The sequence below is a fragment of the Tachypleus tridentatus genome, chromosome 7 (genome assembly GCF_004210375.1).
Source record: "Tachypleus tridentatus isolate NWPU-2018 chromosome 7, ASM421037v1, whole genome shotgun sequence".
Classification (NCBI taxonomy): Eukaryota; Metazoa; Arthropoda; class Merostomata; order Xiphosura; family Limulidae; genus Tachypleus; species Tachypleus tridentatus.
The window spans coordinates 33,624,596-33,642,247 of NC_134831.1; the positions used below are offsets into that span (position 1 = coordinate 33,624,596).

The following is a 17,652-nucleotide window of genomic DNA, read 5'->3' on the forward strand; positions in this document are numbered from 1 at the left end:
GACAGGTTATCTTAATTGCAAGGTACAGCCATACATTCCAAATCCTCTCAGATGCTTCTTGTGTCAGCAGTTCTGTCACTTGAAGACATCATGTCGTGGTTCCTTGACTGTGTGCTAGTTGTTGTGCAAGGACCATGAAGCATATGAGTGTGAAACGCATCCCTGTTGCATTAATTGCAATGGCTCTCACCCATCCTACTTTCATTCTTGCCCTAAATGGATGGAAGAAAAAGAGGTACAGTGTTTGAAGATGATTCAAAACGTTACTTACCTTGAGGCTTGAAGGTTGCTGTTCACCACTTCATCTCAGATGTATGCTGCTTACCTTGTTCCACTACTACAGTGGAGTGCAAATGGATCTCTCTGTGCCTCCAAAAGATTTGTTCTGAAACCAAATGAAAAGTCTTTTGACTTCCATGGTTAAAAAAGTTAATGAATCAATGTCAACACCCATCTCTGTCCCTAAAATACATTCCAGCACACCCCAAGATTCACATTCTTTGGTTCCAGGTACAGGTATTTCCTTGGGTACATCTTCTTCTCCCACTCCAAGATGCAAAACGATAATTCATTCATGTCTCCATTCACTGAAATCCTCTTCCAACAGCAAAGACCTGCCCAACTGACCCAGGGCAGGATCCATGGAGGTCGACAGACCTCCCTGAAATGAAGACAGTAACAAAAAAGACATTGTTGTAAACAGAAAGGCTCTCCACCCAGTTTGCCTACACATAAATAAGAATGGCCACCTTGATACAATGGAACTGTTGAGGTTTATGCTGTAATCTAGAGGATATCAAAGCACTGGTTGCTTCCTACCATCCTGTATACTTTTCCTTACAGGAAACATTTCTAAAACCTGCTGAAACAGTCACCTTTCAGCAGTTCTTTTTGTATAGAAATGATGGATGAATGAATGGAGAGGTGGCACTGTTGGTTGATCAGCATGTGCCCACCCTGTCTTTGCCACTCAACATACCGTTGGAGGCCGTAACCATCCATGTTTCCTTGGGTTGTACCATCACTGTTTGCTCTCTTTACCTGTCACTTGGAGAGACTTATGATCAATTAGCCCTTGTTGCATTCATTTAACAGTTGTCATCTCCCTTTTTAATCCTGGGGGACTTTAATGGACACCAACCACCCTGGGGAAGTGTTGATATTGATGGGAGAGATCGTTCCATAGAGAGTATACTCTCTGATAACAACCTCTCTCTTCTCAATACTGGTTCTTATACTTATTTTCATGCACCTAGACTGTCCTTTACTGCTTTTGATCTCTTAGTTTGCTCCCTTTCACTATTCTCCCACTTTTCATTGAGGATTGACAATAACCTACAAGGCAGTGATCATTTTTCTATAATTTTGAAAAATACTGGCTGTGATTGATGCCATCTGACCTGCATGCTCCAATGGAAGCTGGATCAATCAAACTGGCCCTCTTTTACTGCTCTCAAAGAACTTGATCCTGCCATCGCCTGTAAGCAGTTAATAGACAACTGTGTGCCATTAGTAACTGACTGTATTATACATGCATCTGCTTAATGTATTCCTAAAACCTTGACATGTTTTCCACAATATCCTTGTCCATGATAGAATCCTGCCTTCCACATGGCATAGAAGGCTCAAAAATGGGCCTGGGATACTTTTCATAGGTATTCTACACTCTTGAACTGCATTGCTTTCCTGCAGGCTCATACACATGCTCGGTGGGTAAGACATCAAAGCCAGAAGGGCTCTTGGATTAAGTTCACAACCAGCATATCTTCTTTCACCATTTTCAGAGTCATATGGGGCAAGATTCGAAAAGTCAGTGGGCAATATAACTTTGTCCTCTTGATCTTGATCTCTAATGGTCAGGTATCTAGCACTTCTGCTTCATTCTCTATCATCTTAGTCAACAAGACTCGGGCAGAGTAGTCACTTCTTTCCTTTTGAGCTGATTGTCTCTATTACTATAATCGTCCTTTTTCACTGGTGGAACTCAAGCTGGTCCTTCATTGGTCTGGCAGTACATTGGTTGGACCTGATGATGTACACTATGACATGCTGTGCCATCTATCTTGTGCTTCTCTTGCTATTCTTCTGATTGTTTCTAACTGGTTCTGGCAGGAGAATGTTTTTCCTGATGCCTGGTACCAGGGTATTGTCCTACCTTTCTCTAAGCCTGGGAAGGATCCTAGATTTCTTCAAACTACCATCTAATTGTCTTGACAAGCTGTTTCTGTAAGACCTAAGAGAGAATGGTTAATGCTCATCTTGTTTGATTCGAGGAATCAAACAACCCCCTATCGCATGTGGGTTCCGACAGCAGCGCTCCACCACAAACCACCTGATTTGACTTGAAATGTCAATCAGAAAAGCTTTTCTCAAACGACAACATCTTGTATCAATATTCTTTGACAATGAGAAGGCTTATGATACAACATGGAGGTATGGCATTTTGCGAGACCTTCATTATATGGGTTACGTAGCCATTTGCCCATTTTTATTAAAAATTTGTTGATGGACAGGTGATTCCAAGCTTATGGGAGTTCAACACTTTCCTGTTCTTTTTTACAGGAACTTGGAATGCATCAGGGCTGTGTTTTGAGTGTAAAGATTAATACCATCTTACTGTTGCAAATGGGCTCTATGTAAACGGCTTTCACATCTCATGCCAGTCATCGAACATTAGGTACATTGAGCAGCTGCTACAGATGGACTTCAATCATTTACTGAAGTGGACCACAGTGAATGGTTTTAACCTCTCTCTCTCTCTAAAACAATTTCCATGCACTTTTGCCACCAACAGGGTTTTCATCCTGATCCTGAACTGTGTATCGGTGAAATTGTGCTACATGTGGTTCCTGAGACAAAGTTCTTGGGGTTTATCTTTGATTTTTATACCACACATCAAGCAGCTACAGGTCAAATGTACAAGAGCAATGAACATCCTCCTTTTCCTCTCTTCCACCAATTGGGGAGCAGATCAATGTTTTATGCTAAAGATATATTGTGGTCTTGTTTGATCAAAACTAGGCTATAGGTCACTGGTCTCTGCCAGGATCTCAGCCTTGAAGACTGCGGCTCTGCACCAGGGCATTTTGCACTTCCCCAGTTCAGAGCTTATACATGGAGTCTCATGAACCTCCGTCATTTGCAACTATCTTTACTCAATGCTTTGAAACTTCGTACTTTATCAAAGCATCCCACCTGGGGTTATATTTTCCTTCCTTGGTGGGCTGTGCTTTTTCAGAAGAGATGATCTGCCATTGCTCCTTTTGGCCTTCATATCCAGGTGCAGTTGAATGAATTGGGTTTCTCCTTGGATAACATTGCCGTATCCACAGGTCAATCTACCCCACCATGGCTTATTACAGCCCCCAAATGTGACCTGTCTTAAAGTCATCTGAGAAAAACAGATACTCCTGATTGGAAATACTCTGTTATTTGCTGAACATCTTTCGAATTATCCTTCCATTCTTATTTATACAAATGGTTTGAAATTAGGTAACTCTGTGGGCTCTGCCATGGTTTGTTGTGGTTTGGTGATTGTGTGCAGAATCTACTCTACAGCTTATGTGTTCACTGCCCTGGGATTGCTTCACAATAGTTCTCCCACTATTCTTGCCAATATTTCTGGCACATTTCTCTTAAACATCTACTTCTATTGAGTTTTTCTGGATACCAGGCCACATTGGTATTCATCGAAGCGGGCTTGCTGACACCGCAGCTAAATCTGTCTGCTCTGGTACTATCACTGCTGTGCCTGTTCCATACGTGGACTATGGTTCTGTATTCAAGGCTCAGCTCTGTGCCAGTTGGCAGTTGACTAGGAGAGAGCAACATGAAAACAAGCTTTTCCAAATATTGAACACAATACTCCAAATGCTATTTAACAGTGTAATTTCTATATGGAACAAAATTATAACCTCTTTTTACTTGCATTTAATATTTAGGTACAACCTAAAATCCTATTTGCCCTACAACTAACAACAGAACAATGTTTGGATGCCTTAAGGGACTGATCAGCCATTACACTGAGATATTTTTCTTACATGACAATCTTAAGTTTATTCCCAACCAAATTATGCTTGTAGTTTAAATTATGATAACCTACATTCAGTATCTTACATTTATCATAATTGAAACCCATCAGCCATTTATTTGCTTGCCTCATTAAATGATTTAAACACTTTTGTAAATCATCAGCATCCTCTTTACAGCAAGCATATCTGCAAATTTAAGTAATTTATTAACCATTATCCCTTCATCTGTGTCATTGATGTAAATTAAAAAGAGCAATGGTCCAAAGACTGAGCCCTGAGGTACACCACTTGTCACATTAATCCAGTTTGAGAGAACTCCATTTATAACAACCCTCTGCATTCTTCTGTCAAGCCACTCTTCTAACCAATTAGTTAACTTATCCCTCACACCTGTAGAGATAAGTTTCTTTACAAGCCTTTTACATGACACTTTTTCAGTTGGTCTCTGAAAATCCAGATATATGAAATTTACTACCTTACTGTCATTTACATAAGCAGTAACATTTTCAAAATATGCCAAAAGATTTGCAAAGCAAGATTTTTTCCCTCGGTGAAATCATGTTTACTATCCATTGAAAATCTAAGCAAAGTATCATTTGTCAGACTTTCCAAAACCTTTCCCAGAACTGATGTGAGATTAATAGACGTATAATTACTGGGATGACTTCTATTACCTTGAAGATAGAAGTGACATTAGCTAATCTGTTGGTACAAGTACAATATTCAATGACTTAGAAAAATTTGTAGCCTGTTCTTGTAACTACTTTCACACAGATTTCCCATGCTAAACGTTACTTTGCATCTCAGTTTTGTGTAATTTAGTTTATCTTTGCTCTCACCACTACATAGTCCTAGTTTAAAACCATAGCATAACAAACATGCCAAACCTTTTCCTACTTAAATGTAAACCATTTATTCCATAAAGTTCCCTCCTTCCACTGAACTGATCCCTCAAGTCTAACCTGCTCATCCGTACATATTAATTTCAGCCTAAGATTTAACTCACGTAACCAACTCAAACTTTCATCTCCACATTTAATTCTTGACAGTACCCCTGACACAATTAATTGTATCCTTTATCTTTAAGTGATTTTATCAACCTCTTGTACTTATTAATTAGGTCCTATGACATATTTTTCCTTATATCATTACCTCCTATGTGCACAATAAAAACTGTATTGTTACCAGTCCTTTTCATTGTATCTCTTGCTCTGTGATTTATGTCTTCCATTTGTGCCACAAGATAGTGTAATCTACTTCTTTTTCTGCCTTTTAACCCCCAGACTATCCTCTTCATAGTAATATGACAAGCTAAGAGATATTAACAAGGTACTGACATCCAATATGCTAAATATTGTAATGATTATCTTAATATTACTTTTCTTAATGTGTCCTCCTTGATTGTACTATAACACTATAAAAGACTGACAGATTTGTTTTAAATACATTTAAATACCAAAGTAAGTAGTGGATCTTACAACTGAATTAATTATATATACCTCTTAAAAGTTTTCAAGAGAACATTTTAGTGAATATTGTGGAAAAATATGCATATGAAAGAACAACAGATGTAGCAAATGTTTTATCAATTTCACCACTAGGGCTGTAATTGGTTTTAACATTTTTATGTCCAGCAGAAGCAAGCTTGATAAAGTTGCTTTTTCTGTTTCCAGATTTATTGTCAGAATCTCTGTCTTCTTGCTAAGCTTTTTCTTGATCACAAGACTCTTTATTTTGATGTGGAACCCTTTTTGTTTTATGTCTTGACTGAAGCCAACAATGAAGGATGTCACATAATTGGATATTTTTCAAAGGTTGGAATCAACTCGATGGTTATATCATATAATGTTATACTTCAACGTAATTAAGTAATTCACTTGTATAAATAAAATGTTATGAAGTCCATTTGTGTTTTATTAAATATTAAATATTAAAATATTTTTATTTACATTCTGCAAACAAAATGTTGGTTTTTGTGTTTAATTCTTAATATAATTTAGCTTATTAATTTTGTAACAAAGTAATTTGGTGTAAGAGCATTTCATATATTTTAATTGCCAATTTTACCATTGTAACATATTGCATCTTGGGAATAATGTCTTCACCAGTTTTACCATCAGAACACATTGCATCTAGTGAATGTCTTCACCAGTTTTACTATCAGAACACATTGCATCTTGAGGATAATGTCTTCACCAGTTTTACCATCAGAACATATTATGAATATCAATAGCACAAGAGATGGAGTTGGATAATCAAGTAACGTGGTATAGACTTTAGCCAAAAATTGATCCAAAGATAATCATGTAGGACCAACAAATCCAGGCCCTGAGAAATTATCTTAAGTTAAGGATCTGTTAATATAGGCTTTAAACACAGTATTATAAGGCTTATGCAGATATATCATTATAGTCCTAAATATGTTTTTGTAATAATATTTAAAAATACTAGTATGGAAGAAGCTAGTGGTTTGCAGATTATTTTGATTTCTCTGCATTTATTACTGAAAGATTCAAATATATTTCACAGTACAACAGAATAATCATAAATGTTTAAAGAAAGTGTGTTATATTTTTCTTTCATTGTATTTCTAGGAAAAGAATTCTTTCTTGAACTACAATGTGTCCTGTATTTTAACTCTGCCTCCATATCAGAGACAAGGCTATGGAAAGATGTTAATAGATTTCAGTAAGTTTTACTAAGTTATATATTCTTTATCCAGGTCACTAAGAGAATCCACTTCTAAAGTAGAGTTCTGTAGTGGACTGTTGGTAATGCTAAGTGAAGAGAATTTTTTTTTTTTAAACTGGAGAACACTAGACTCCTGAAGTCAAAGGTTTAGGTACAGAGCCTTACTTTTATTGCTAAGTTTTTAAATACATCTTTAATGATATATTAGATGTGTTTAAAATTTGAACACTTGCAATTTTTTATTATTATTGTTCAAACATTTTGCCAGAAGTAGAAATTTTGTTTCATTGGTAGGTGACACCAAATACTATGGAAAGTATGTGTTTTATGACAAGTGACGAGTAGATTTCTTATCATGAATTGGGTTTTAACAATTCCAAAATTAAAATATTTGTGTGGTATTGCAAAATTTCAAATTCCTAGTTGTATGCCCACAAAAGAAGTTGGAACTTTGTATAAAGGGAAGTCAGCTGATCAATAATAGCTTTAAACTGGGATTTAATGAAACAAAACTGTCATTCTTTTATTATTAAACTTGTAAGTTTTAGTGATGCCCTAGCTTTCATAAAATGCATTTTCTCTCCCTCTTTGGAAAAACAAACAGTTACAACAAAAGCACTTCATTCAGTGTAGTATAGTTGGTATATGTATTAATATTGTTCATGTAACAGATACAGTGAGTTCCAATGCTTCCAGTATTACCTTTCTCATGTATAGCCATAGCTTAAAAGTTACAGTTTACAAGTATTTTAATTAATTTGATTTGAAGTTATTCTATTTTATTATATCCATTTTTCTCTCTGTGAAATTACTGAAAACAGCATGTGTTGTGGAATAAGGTAGATTGTACAGACATGAGCATAATAAAAACAGCATATGTTGTGGAATAAGGTAGATTGTACAAACATGAGCATAATAAAACAGCATATATTGTGGAATAAGGTAGATTGTACAAATATAAGCATAATAAAACAGCATATATTGTGGAATAAGGTAGATTGTACAAATATAAGCATAATAAAACAGCATATGTTGTGGAATAAGGTAGATTGTACAAACATGAGCATAATAAAAACAGTATATGTTGTGGAACCAACTTAATGGTTATTTCATATTATGTTATAGTTTAATGTAATTAAGTAGTTCATTTGTATAAATAAAACATTATGAAGTCCATTTGTGTTTTATTTTATTAAAATATTTTTATTTACATTCTGTAAAAAAATGTTGGTTTTTGTATTGTGGAAAAGGTAGATTGTACAAACATGAGCATAATAAAAAGAGCATGTGTGTTATAGAATAAGGTAGATCTTACAAACATTAATATAATAAAAACAGAATGTATTGTACAGTAAGGTAGATCTTACAAACATGAACAAGAATTTTTATTGGTTTACTAGCTACATCTACTGTACCTGAGCATGCACATAAAGCTGATTTTACTTTTATTTTTAATGTTGAACCTATGTTGTAGAACACTGTAAAATTAGCTATTTATTATAATATTTCAATTACAGAAAATGTTTCATTAAATCCCCCAAGAAATCAACTTTAAAAAGTGCCTGTAAAATTTTATGTTTCAAACTGTTCCATGGTTTTATGTGCTAGTCTCTTAAATCTTACAGTGAGGAGGTAGATTGTAGTTGATGATATATTTATTTAATGTTCAGAGAGCTATTTCGATTGAAATATCTTGGAAGTCAGTGATAAAATACTTTATGCTGTATGCAACTTTCAACAACCATATGTTAATAATGTAAGTTTTCAGTGCCTAAGAAAAGGGATTTTGTCAATCAGAGCATTTTCTATAATGGTTTGTACTGAAAAATGTTATAAGCTACAACTGTGCCAAGATTTTAAAGGATGTAAATAACTTATATACTCGTGTTATTGGTTGTTGTTGCCTGTTTTCTTTAGTATTAAACGTTTCAATGTTATCCATAATAAGCATCTGAAAAACTCGAGTAATGAGGTTTAGCTCAGTATGCAGCATTTAAAGACTTACTTATTGCAGTTGTTTTTTCTATTTTTACTTCACTGTGGGGCTTGGCATGGCCTAGAAGTTGGTTTGCAGGAATTTAAATCTAAGGGTTCATGTTGATGAGCTGTCCTTCCTTTGGTGTATGTGTTCAAAATTGGAAATGACTAGTGCATGTAGCTCTTTTGTAGCTTTGCATGAATATTAGAAACAAACAGTACTTTAATGTGATACAAAACTTGAAAGCTTATTTTAAGACTAGGGAGTTGAGAAATAATTTTTCATTTAAATAAGTATGCTAATCATAAGTGAAAGGAAAATAGTTACTTCATGTACAATTTCCGGTGATTAACACGTAAGTGAATTTTGTTTATTATCCATACAACTGTAATTTACAAGGAATCTTAATTATTGCTTTTTTTTTTCTTCTATAGGTTACTTGTTAACCAAAGTGGAACAGAAAGTTGGTTCTCCAGAGAAACCCCTCTCAGATCTTGGTCTCATCTGTTACAGAAGTTATTGGAAATGTGTTCTTCTTGAGTACATGTTTCATTATGATGGAAAGGAAATATCAATTAAAGGTGTGCTTTATGTTTCTTGAAACTGTTTCACAGCCAAATATAGATCTTACAAACATGAACATACTGAAGACAGTGTGTGTCCTAGAATAAGGTTCTCTTTTTCGTAAAACTGTTATATAGCTAAATGTTTTGTAACTGGCAACTGATTTTCAGATGACTGGCATTTTAGTCATTGAGTTTGGTACTTTTAATTTCACAGAGTTGTATAGTTAGATTAATTCATTACTTTTAGTATCAACTCGTACTTACTGTGTAAAGTAAAACAACATAGGATTAAGTGTTATGTTGATGACTGTAAGAAAGTTGTTGTTTTCATTATTTGTAGAAGTTAACACTAAGAGCTCTTGTTCTGTTTTCTAGACATCAGCCAGGATACAGCTATTAATGCCTATGATATTGTCAGTACCTTGCAAGCCCTTGGAATGTTAAAATATTGGAAAGGCCGACATCTTGTGTTAAAGAAACAGGTAAAAGCCATCTTCATCTTTCAGAACCAGTAATATCTTTGTTTCTTGATAATGCTATACAGTGTAACCATCGAAAGACAAAGGAAAGTGAGTAGCAAGAAAAATAAGTTCTTTAAATACAATTTGTTAAAGTAAAACTAGCTGCATCACTAAGATCAGTCGTTTAGAATTAAGAATGGCTCAGTGCTACCTAGACTGATCAAGATATAACTGCATTACTGGAGATGGGAAGAAATTGCTTTGATTAGTAGTGAAGTCTTCTAGCACAAAAGTAAATAAACTAGTGCAGAGAATTTATAGAAACAACATTCATTAAGTATTTGTGGATGTTTTGTTTTGAATTCTTATGTTATTGAAATTTTGGGTAAAGTAGTTTAGATCAGTAATTTATTGCTATGTACCAGGCTGTCTTACCTCACTATAAACACTTAGTAGTTTCAAATAACTGCTCTAAGTTGCAGTGCTAGATAAGGAAGGAGAGAGAGAGAACAATTTAAAAGTGCTACACAAAGAGCTGTGTGTGCAGACATATTGCAACGAATGATTTTTTTTAAATACCATATAATACAAGTGTTCTTTTTTATATTCTTAAAGAAAATATATAAAATTACTGAGGACTGTTGTCTTACATACAGGGATTTTTTAAAGGCTTTCCATGTTTTGGTATCATAATTTTGGGTGGCTTCACTCAAACTTTTTTCCTTTTTAGGACCTTTTGGATGAATATGTCACCCAAAACAAGAAAAAACATGGTAATAAGGGTATAGATCCCAACTGTCTGAGGTGGCATCCACACACCCCAGTTAAGTGAGTCTCAGTTAAGATACTTTTACAAGAGTAACAAACAACACCATTGTGCTTTATTGTCTTCAATAAACCTGCCACTTTTAAATATAGAGCAGCTGATGATTATTTTGGAGTTGTCTTTAACTTTTATATCATCACTGTTCCCAAAAGTTTGTAAATAGGAAGTTCAGACTGTTATAGGTGAACCATTGTTGGTTGTTTGTTAAACTTGTAACTCTATGTGCATTGTGCCAATTTATCCAATTTACATCAGTATTCATGATATCGTATTTGAAAGACAGTGTTCTTATTCAGAGATTAGTGGGTTGAATAAAATTAACCATCATTTATGGATCCGCTTTATGTTTAATGTGATTATGTTTGTAAGTTTAGAAAATAGCACAATTTTTTTTTAGTGCTAAAACAATATGTAAAAGAGTTCTTGTAATTCAATTGTTATGTGTCTTACAGACTGCGTGATTACTAGTCATAAGGTCTTGAGAGTAGTTTCAAAAAACCTCAGATCTAATTTTAAAATTTTCTTACAAAATTTTATTATACATAGTTCAACTGTAAGTTTAAGAAGCCCAATATCAGTGAGATATCTTGATTATTGTAATATTTTGACCTTGGGGTAAAAGGTCAGTATTCCCATAACATCACTTCACTTTTATAGTTTATCATTTGTGGAAAGTGAATGGCAGAAGTTATTTTGATGTAAGTATGTTTATCCTTTATTGTACACTGTTAGTGATATTATATGTATGCACTTGGAATTTAGAGGCTTCTTTTAACATTTTGAGTTTATAAACAATACAAAATGTTTTAAAGGTATGCGGGAGTCTTGGTGAACATACTCTTGTCATTTGGTTACATGCTTTTTTTTTTCAATCAGTTGAAATAAATTTATCAGTACCTTGCAGGGCTATAAATTAACCAGAAAGTTTGTTATAAACCAAGGTTTCTTCTTAAGTTTGTACTACAACTTAAATGTATTCATGGTTATTTACATACACTTATTATTTTAGAATTTTTCTCTGAAGAATACAGTTTAACTTCTAGAGGGCAGAATATGATTTTGTAGGTGTAACATTTGGTGATTGTAATTTTCTGAAGTGCACACACACTATTATATATCACAATACACACAATAAGAATGTAGGCCTCATTTGGCTCACAACATATAGTTGAATTGTATTTTAGGTAAACTTAAACAGACTGAATACATGTTTAAGTTATAAATAGGTGCCAGAAGTGATAATTAATAATAGGAAATATAATTTTTCTGGAGAGTCTGAATGTGTTGTGAAAGATTAATTTGTGAAATGTGATCAGAACATGACTGTATTTATGAAGTAGTAAACTGTGTAAAGTAAGATTTAATTCATAACATTTAGTTTGTTATCTCTTCCTGATTATATGAATATCTTGATTATCAGTTTAAATATTATGCACACGTAAAAATGTTTAGCTATTTGTTGTTGATATTCACTGATTAAATAGTATTGTAACTTTTAGTTTGGTAGAATACAAAATAATAAGTGCACTCTGAAATCTTAGTTGTTTTAACCCCTTCTGTCTTGGGATGTGTTTAGGCAGTGATTACATCATCTTTTATTTAAGAAGAGTACAATAAATAGTTTAGTATGCACACTACTATGTAAAATTTGTTCAAGTAAAATTAATAAATTATGCATTTTAATTGACACTTTTCAGCTTTCTTCTTGTCACTGGTTGATGCTCATTAACTGGATTTCTTTGTCTATTTCTAACCATGTTTGGATTGGCTGACTAATCAAGGAGACTAATTGAGGTTTCAATGCACTTTGTTATTTTTTTTGAAGGACTGAAATTATCAGATATATGAAAATTACGTTCAGAGAATACAAAGAACATTTTTATACATGCAATAAAATACTTTTTGCATATTTCATAAAACTCCCCCTGTTTCATCACTGATCAGCACTAGATATTTAAGTTTCTTGAAAGATACAAGTTTGAGGGGGCATTCTGTAGATACTGCTATAGAAAGTGTTGTGTTCTTGACCAGTTAAAGTACAAGTGATAGATGAACAGTTTCCTAGGATATGTATGCAACATTGTATTACTTCTCATTCTGGTAATTATAATGTTTTTACCCACAATCCTTAATTGATTGGTCTATGGAACAATATGCAGTATTTTGACATTCTTCAGAAAATGTTTAATGCTTAAATGTAGTGGAAATGAAGTGTAGAACTCCTGTCAGAGAAAGAAGTTGTTAATATACAAACAAACCATATTATTTTTAAAATCTGTCTGTTACGTTTTTGTAAATTAGTTTTGTGGCATAAGTGTTGTTTACTTAGCAATTTAGTAAATATCCAAATTGTGTTTGTGAACTTTGTAACCTCTTGTATCACACACAGTAATTGTACTGTTCTAATATTGACTCTAGTTTCACACTTTGCACTTTCTTTGTAAGAGCACTTGTCATTCTGTAAACAGTTTAATTTTGTAAACAATTTAATAGAGGGAAAAAGAAGCAAACAGTGGCTTGGTAAAGAACTTCAAGACAAACAGTTACCCATGGTGTGTGGTGTACAAGGGAAAAAATTTGTTATTAATAGTGGTAATAAGAGTTGTAGTTCTGTGCTTTTTATCTCTTTCATATAATTGGTGTGCCATGAAGCCATTGAAAGTGTACTGTGAAATTTTATAAATGCATGGTATCAAGTATGCTTTTTTCATGGCCATGTAAAATAATCAAGTTTATTTTGGCCAATGTGGCCTTATTATCCTTGCACAGGATGTCAAAGTAGAGTAAATGAGGAATTCCCATATGTGGTGTGACACTCATATGGCTTCATTTGGATAATCAGGTGAATAAAAAAACATTTCTTTTGTATGAGTTAATTGTGTGTTCAAAGATACGTTTAATTATTTTATTAAGTTTAAGTATATAACATTGAGAGCACTTTTCTTTATTCAGAATAGCCCCAAGTTAGTGTGTTTCATGTTTTTAAAAAGAAACACTGTTCTCTTTTTGGGTGAGGGGTCAGAAGAGTGGTGTCACAAAGTTAACATTATTTTCATAGGATGCCGTGAGCACAAAACATTTGGGACCCTCTGGTTTAGTGTTTCATTTGAAGCATTATTACCATATATGATGATGGTGTAACAAAAGGTGGTATGAACCTACAGTTAGTGCTCAGATATGATTGTTTAAACCTGAACAAAACTGAAAAAGAAAAAACTTTTAAAGCATTCATATAACTTAAATAATATATATAAATGTATATATATTTGTGCAAGATACATTGTTTTTCATGTTTGAATTGTTCCTAAGAATTACCACTCTTCACAATACAGGAGCATAAAACTATTTTAAGTATTAATGTATCTCAGGACAGCTGGTATGGGTATTAACAATTTTACCAAAATAAAACAGAGAACAACATTTCAACCTTCTGAAGATGGGTTAAGAAGGTTTAAACATTGTTCTCTACTTTATTTTAATTAAACTATTAATACCCATACCAACTGTCTTCAGGTACATTAATATTTCAAGTTGGTATCTTGTCATCATGTATTTTAAGTAATATTTTGTTTTATGATTGTTAGTGTCATTAGAACACTTGTATTGGTTGATGAACATATAAGAAAGGATACTATTATCACATGATATAGGGTAGGATTATAAAAATTATTTTTCTGCTATTCTTTAATAGTTAAACAGTGATTAAATTAGTTTTGCTTAGTAGATGGTATATGGAAAGATTATGAAAAAAGTGTGTTAAAGACAAAGCTTCACAGAGCTTTAAGTTATAGTAGAAAAGTAACAGAAGCTTGTTAATTTAGATAAAATGGATCATATGTTTGTTATTTTAATGGTATTTATTCTTTTTTTTTTTAACTTAGAATGATGGAAAGACAGTTATTGTTAAATTACAGTTTATTTTTCATTGTATAGAACTTAGTCTATAGTAAACATCAATCAAAACATTATGAAATATTCCTTAAACAGCTTTTGTGTTAGTTTAATGAATCTTTCACTTAGTTTTATTGCAAAGTGTTTTTCACATGATATATTAATAACTAACCACTTTTTCCTATGATTATTAAACATCTTTCCCTATGTTGTAATACAAACTAAGTTTTATATGGTGCATTGATTATGACTGCTGACACCTGTACCCACTGATGTCATATTTGGACAGTCAGTTTAACATTTTTGTATGGATTTAATATTTGCCACTAATTGAGCATCTTTATTCATTATATCTGGTGTGTTTCATCTGATATTTTCCACAGAATAGATTATGTTAATATAAAATATTATGTAAATAAAAGTATACCAAATGTTTTATCCCATGTTGGTTTAGACTATTTTGGGTCTAGCACTAGCATAATGTGAGACAGTACTATGTCTGTTCAGTTAACAAGACAACCATTTCTTAATATGTATCTCAAGATGGCTGGTATGGGTATTAAAACTGTTATTAAAATAAAGTGGAGATCAGTGCTTCAACTTTCACCTGAAGATGACCTAAGGAGGTTGAAACATTCTCTCCTTATCAATAAAAGTGTTAATACCCGTACCAGCCATTCTGAGATACATTTTTACTTCAAGTGGGTTTCTCATCATCATGCCCTAAAAATATACTTTATGTAAATGATCTTATGAAAAATATCAATGGTACAAGTTAATGTGTTTGCATCTTTATGTAGTTGTACAGCTCTGAAAAATATGCAGAAAATTATAATTTTTGAATAGCAATTATAATTAGTCAGCTACAACAAAGCTTTCATACATTTAAAGAAGGTTTTTATTGTCTTGAGTACAATTGATACTTCAAATTTGTTTTTAAATAATAAAGTTACAATTTTACATTACATCACAAAAAGATTACTTCTGTCAGTTATCCATAAAAAAGAAGCTTATTTATGGAGAACAAGAAAGTTGGACTGTTACATGCTTTCACTTGTAGCAAGTGAAAATAGACTTCATTTTCTTATGTCCATACTTAAGATTGTCTGTATTGGAGTCATTTAACATATTATTATGTTTTTCTAGTTGATGAATTTGATAAAATATTGGAAAATAAATATACCAAATGTCTCCTAATTTTATAAATGCTTTATATTATTCAAGTATGCTGATTAGTCCACCTCCATGTGTCTGTATATTTCTTTCTCTCATTTAACATCTAGACTCAAGTATTGTTTCTCCAGTGAAAACTAACTGTGAAAGATAGAAAGTATAACATATGGTTGTTTTTGTTTTTTTCAAATTAGATTCACAAAAGTGACAAGCCCTATGTTGCATGCATGTCTATACCGACAATGAAATTTTCACTTACATTTTGAAAACATTTTCATAGATTTTGGCTCTAAATTATTTTAGACAAATGTTTGTACCTTTCAAAGACCAAGAACTGAATAATTAATTATAGCCTTTCTATCACTTCTTATGAAATATGTATAGCTATATTTATATTATATAACTTATGCTGCCTATTGTTTTTGAATTTGTATGCAAAAATTTCCTACAAATACCTAGAGCACAAAGTTTATAGTTACAAAAATATAAACTTTGATACAATGAAAATTGTTCTTTAAAATTATAATTTATAGTATTTTGGTAAATTTATTATAAAACAAATACCTAAAAAGTCAATTCTTTGCCCTGCAAAAAAAAAGTAAGTAAGAGAAGAGGAAAGTCTCCCCCTGATGTGTGTTAAAGTTTAAACATAGTCTTCGGTCTAACTGACAATGAATTTAAATACATATTTCCATGATTCTTTAATATAATATTTAATATCTAGGTACCAAATATTAAACTTTAATTTATTCATTGTGTTCAGTTGAATTAATAAGTAATAAGTAAAACATTAACTTATCTGATTGTTAGTGAGGGGGTAATGGTAAGTGTAGCTGTGAGTGTTTTACATGGTGACAGTTTCAACCATCTTTTTAAAACAAGAATCATTTGAAATGCTCAAAAAAACAAACAGCAAGGATGAACACAGACTGATGATTTTTATAATTTTTTTTAGCAGCCAAAATTTCTATACAAAAGAGAGCACAATCTTGCATCTCAAGAGTGGAATTCTGTCAGAAACATGCAATGATTTCAACCACTTATCAGTTGCACACCATAAGATGCCTGGATTAAAGACAACCAGAGCACCTGATGAAGTACAATTAACCAGTGGAAGTTAACAATGTCTGCTTATGTACAGTTAACTAGTGGAAGATGTCTGTTTAAATATAATTGATTAGTTGAAGCTAATAATTCTACTTAACTAGTCAAAGCTAATAATGTTTGCTTAAGAACAGCTAACCAGTGGAAGTTTATGTTGTCTGCTTAAGTAGAATTGATTAGTGGAAACTAATGATTCTACTTAAGTAGAACTGATCAGTAAAATATAATGTTTTAAATATAATAAACCAATACAGCTACATGTCTGCTTGAGTACAAGTAACCAACAGAAGCTGATGTTGCTTGCTTAAGTACAATTAACGAAAAGAAGATAATAGTGTCTGCTTAGGCACAATTAATCAGTACAAGATGGTGATGTATCCTTAAATGAAATTAACCAGTGGAAGCTGATAATTCCACTTAACTACAACTAAGGAGTAGAAAAGAATGCATATTACGTAAGTATAATTAATCAATGGAAGGTAATATTGTCTGTTTAAGTATAATTAACCAAAGGAAGCTAATAATATCTAATTAAGTACAATTAATTACTGGAAACTAATACTGCCTGCTTAAGTACAAATAATCAGTGAAAGCTAATGTTGTTTCCTTAAATATAGTTAATAAATGGAAGAAAAAGAACTTAGCTCAAATGTAGTTAATGAGTGGAAGATAATTATATCTGCTTAAATATAACTTGTTCTTGATGAATATCTGAATGCCTGGAAAAGAAAGTGTATTTCAAATACTTAAAACTTGATCTAATATATTTCAGTCTTTAAACATGAATACATATTTCATCGAATTGTCACTTTTTATGGTTTAAGCTCTCAAAAAGACCATGAACATGTTTTTTCCTCAAAAAACACAAATTCAGGACTAACTTTTCACAACATGACTTCAAGAATTTAACAATAAAAGTATTGTGCATTGT

General features: G+C 32.6%; 1 protein-coding gene across 13 annotated transcripts in view; it reads left to right on the forward strand.

Annotated features, from left to right (window-relative positions):
• The window catches only part of LOC143255401 (histone acetyltransferase KAT7-like), a 68,772-nt gene extending 51,120 nt beyond the window's left edge, over window positions 1-17,652 (forward strand). For 6 of the 13 annotated variants that reach the window (XM_076511000.1, XM_076511003.1, XM_076511004.1 and 3 more), the window contains 6 exons: window positions 5,705-5,845; window positions 6,626-6,719; window positions 9,135-9,281; window positions 9,642-9,748; window positions 10,458-10,555; window positions 16,573-17,652. In XM_076511000.1, coding sequence (XP_076367115.1) covers window positions 5,705-5,845; window positions 6,626-6,719; window positions 9,135-9,281; window positions 9,642-9,748; window positions 10,458-10,555; window positions 16,573-16,738 — 753 coding nt within the window. In that variant the 3' untranslated portion in view covers window positions 16,739-17,652. Of the gene's footprint in view, window positions 1-5,704; window positions 5,846-6,625; window positions 6,720-9,134; window positions 9,282-9,641; window positions 9,749-10,457; window positions 10,556-11,210; window positions 16,512-16,572 lie in introns of those variants that run through there. The other 7 variants (XM_076511005.1, XM_076511012.1, XM_076511007.1 and 4 more) reach the window with 6 other exon arrangements.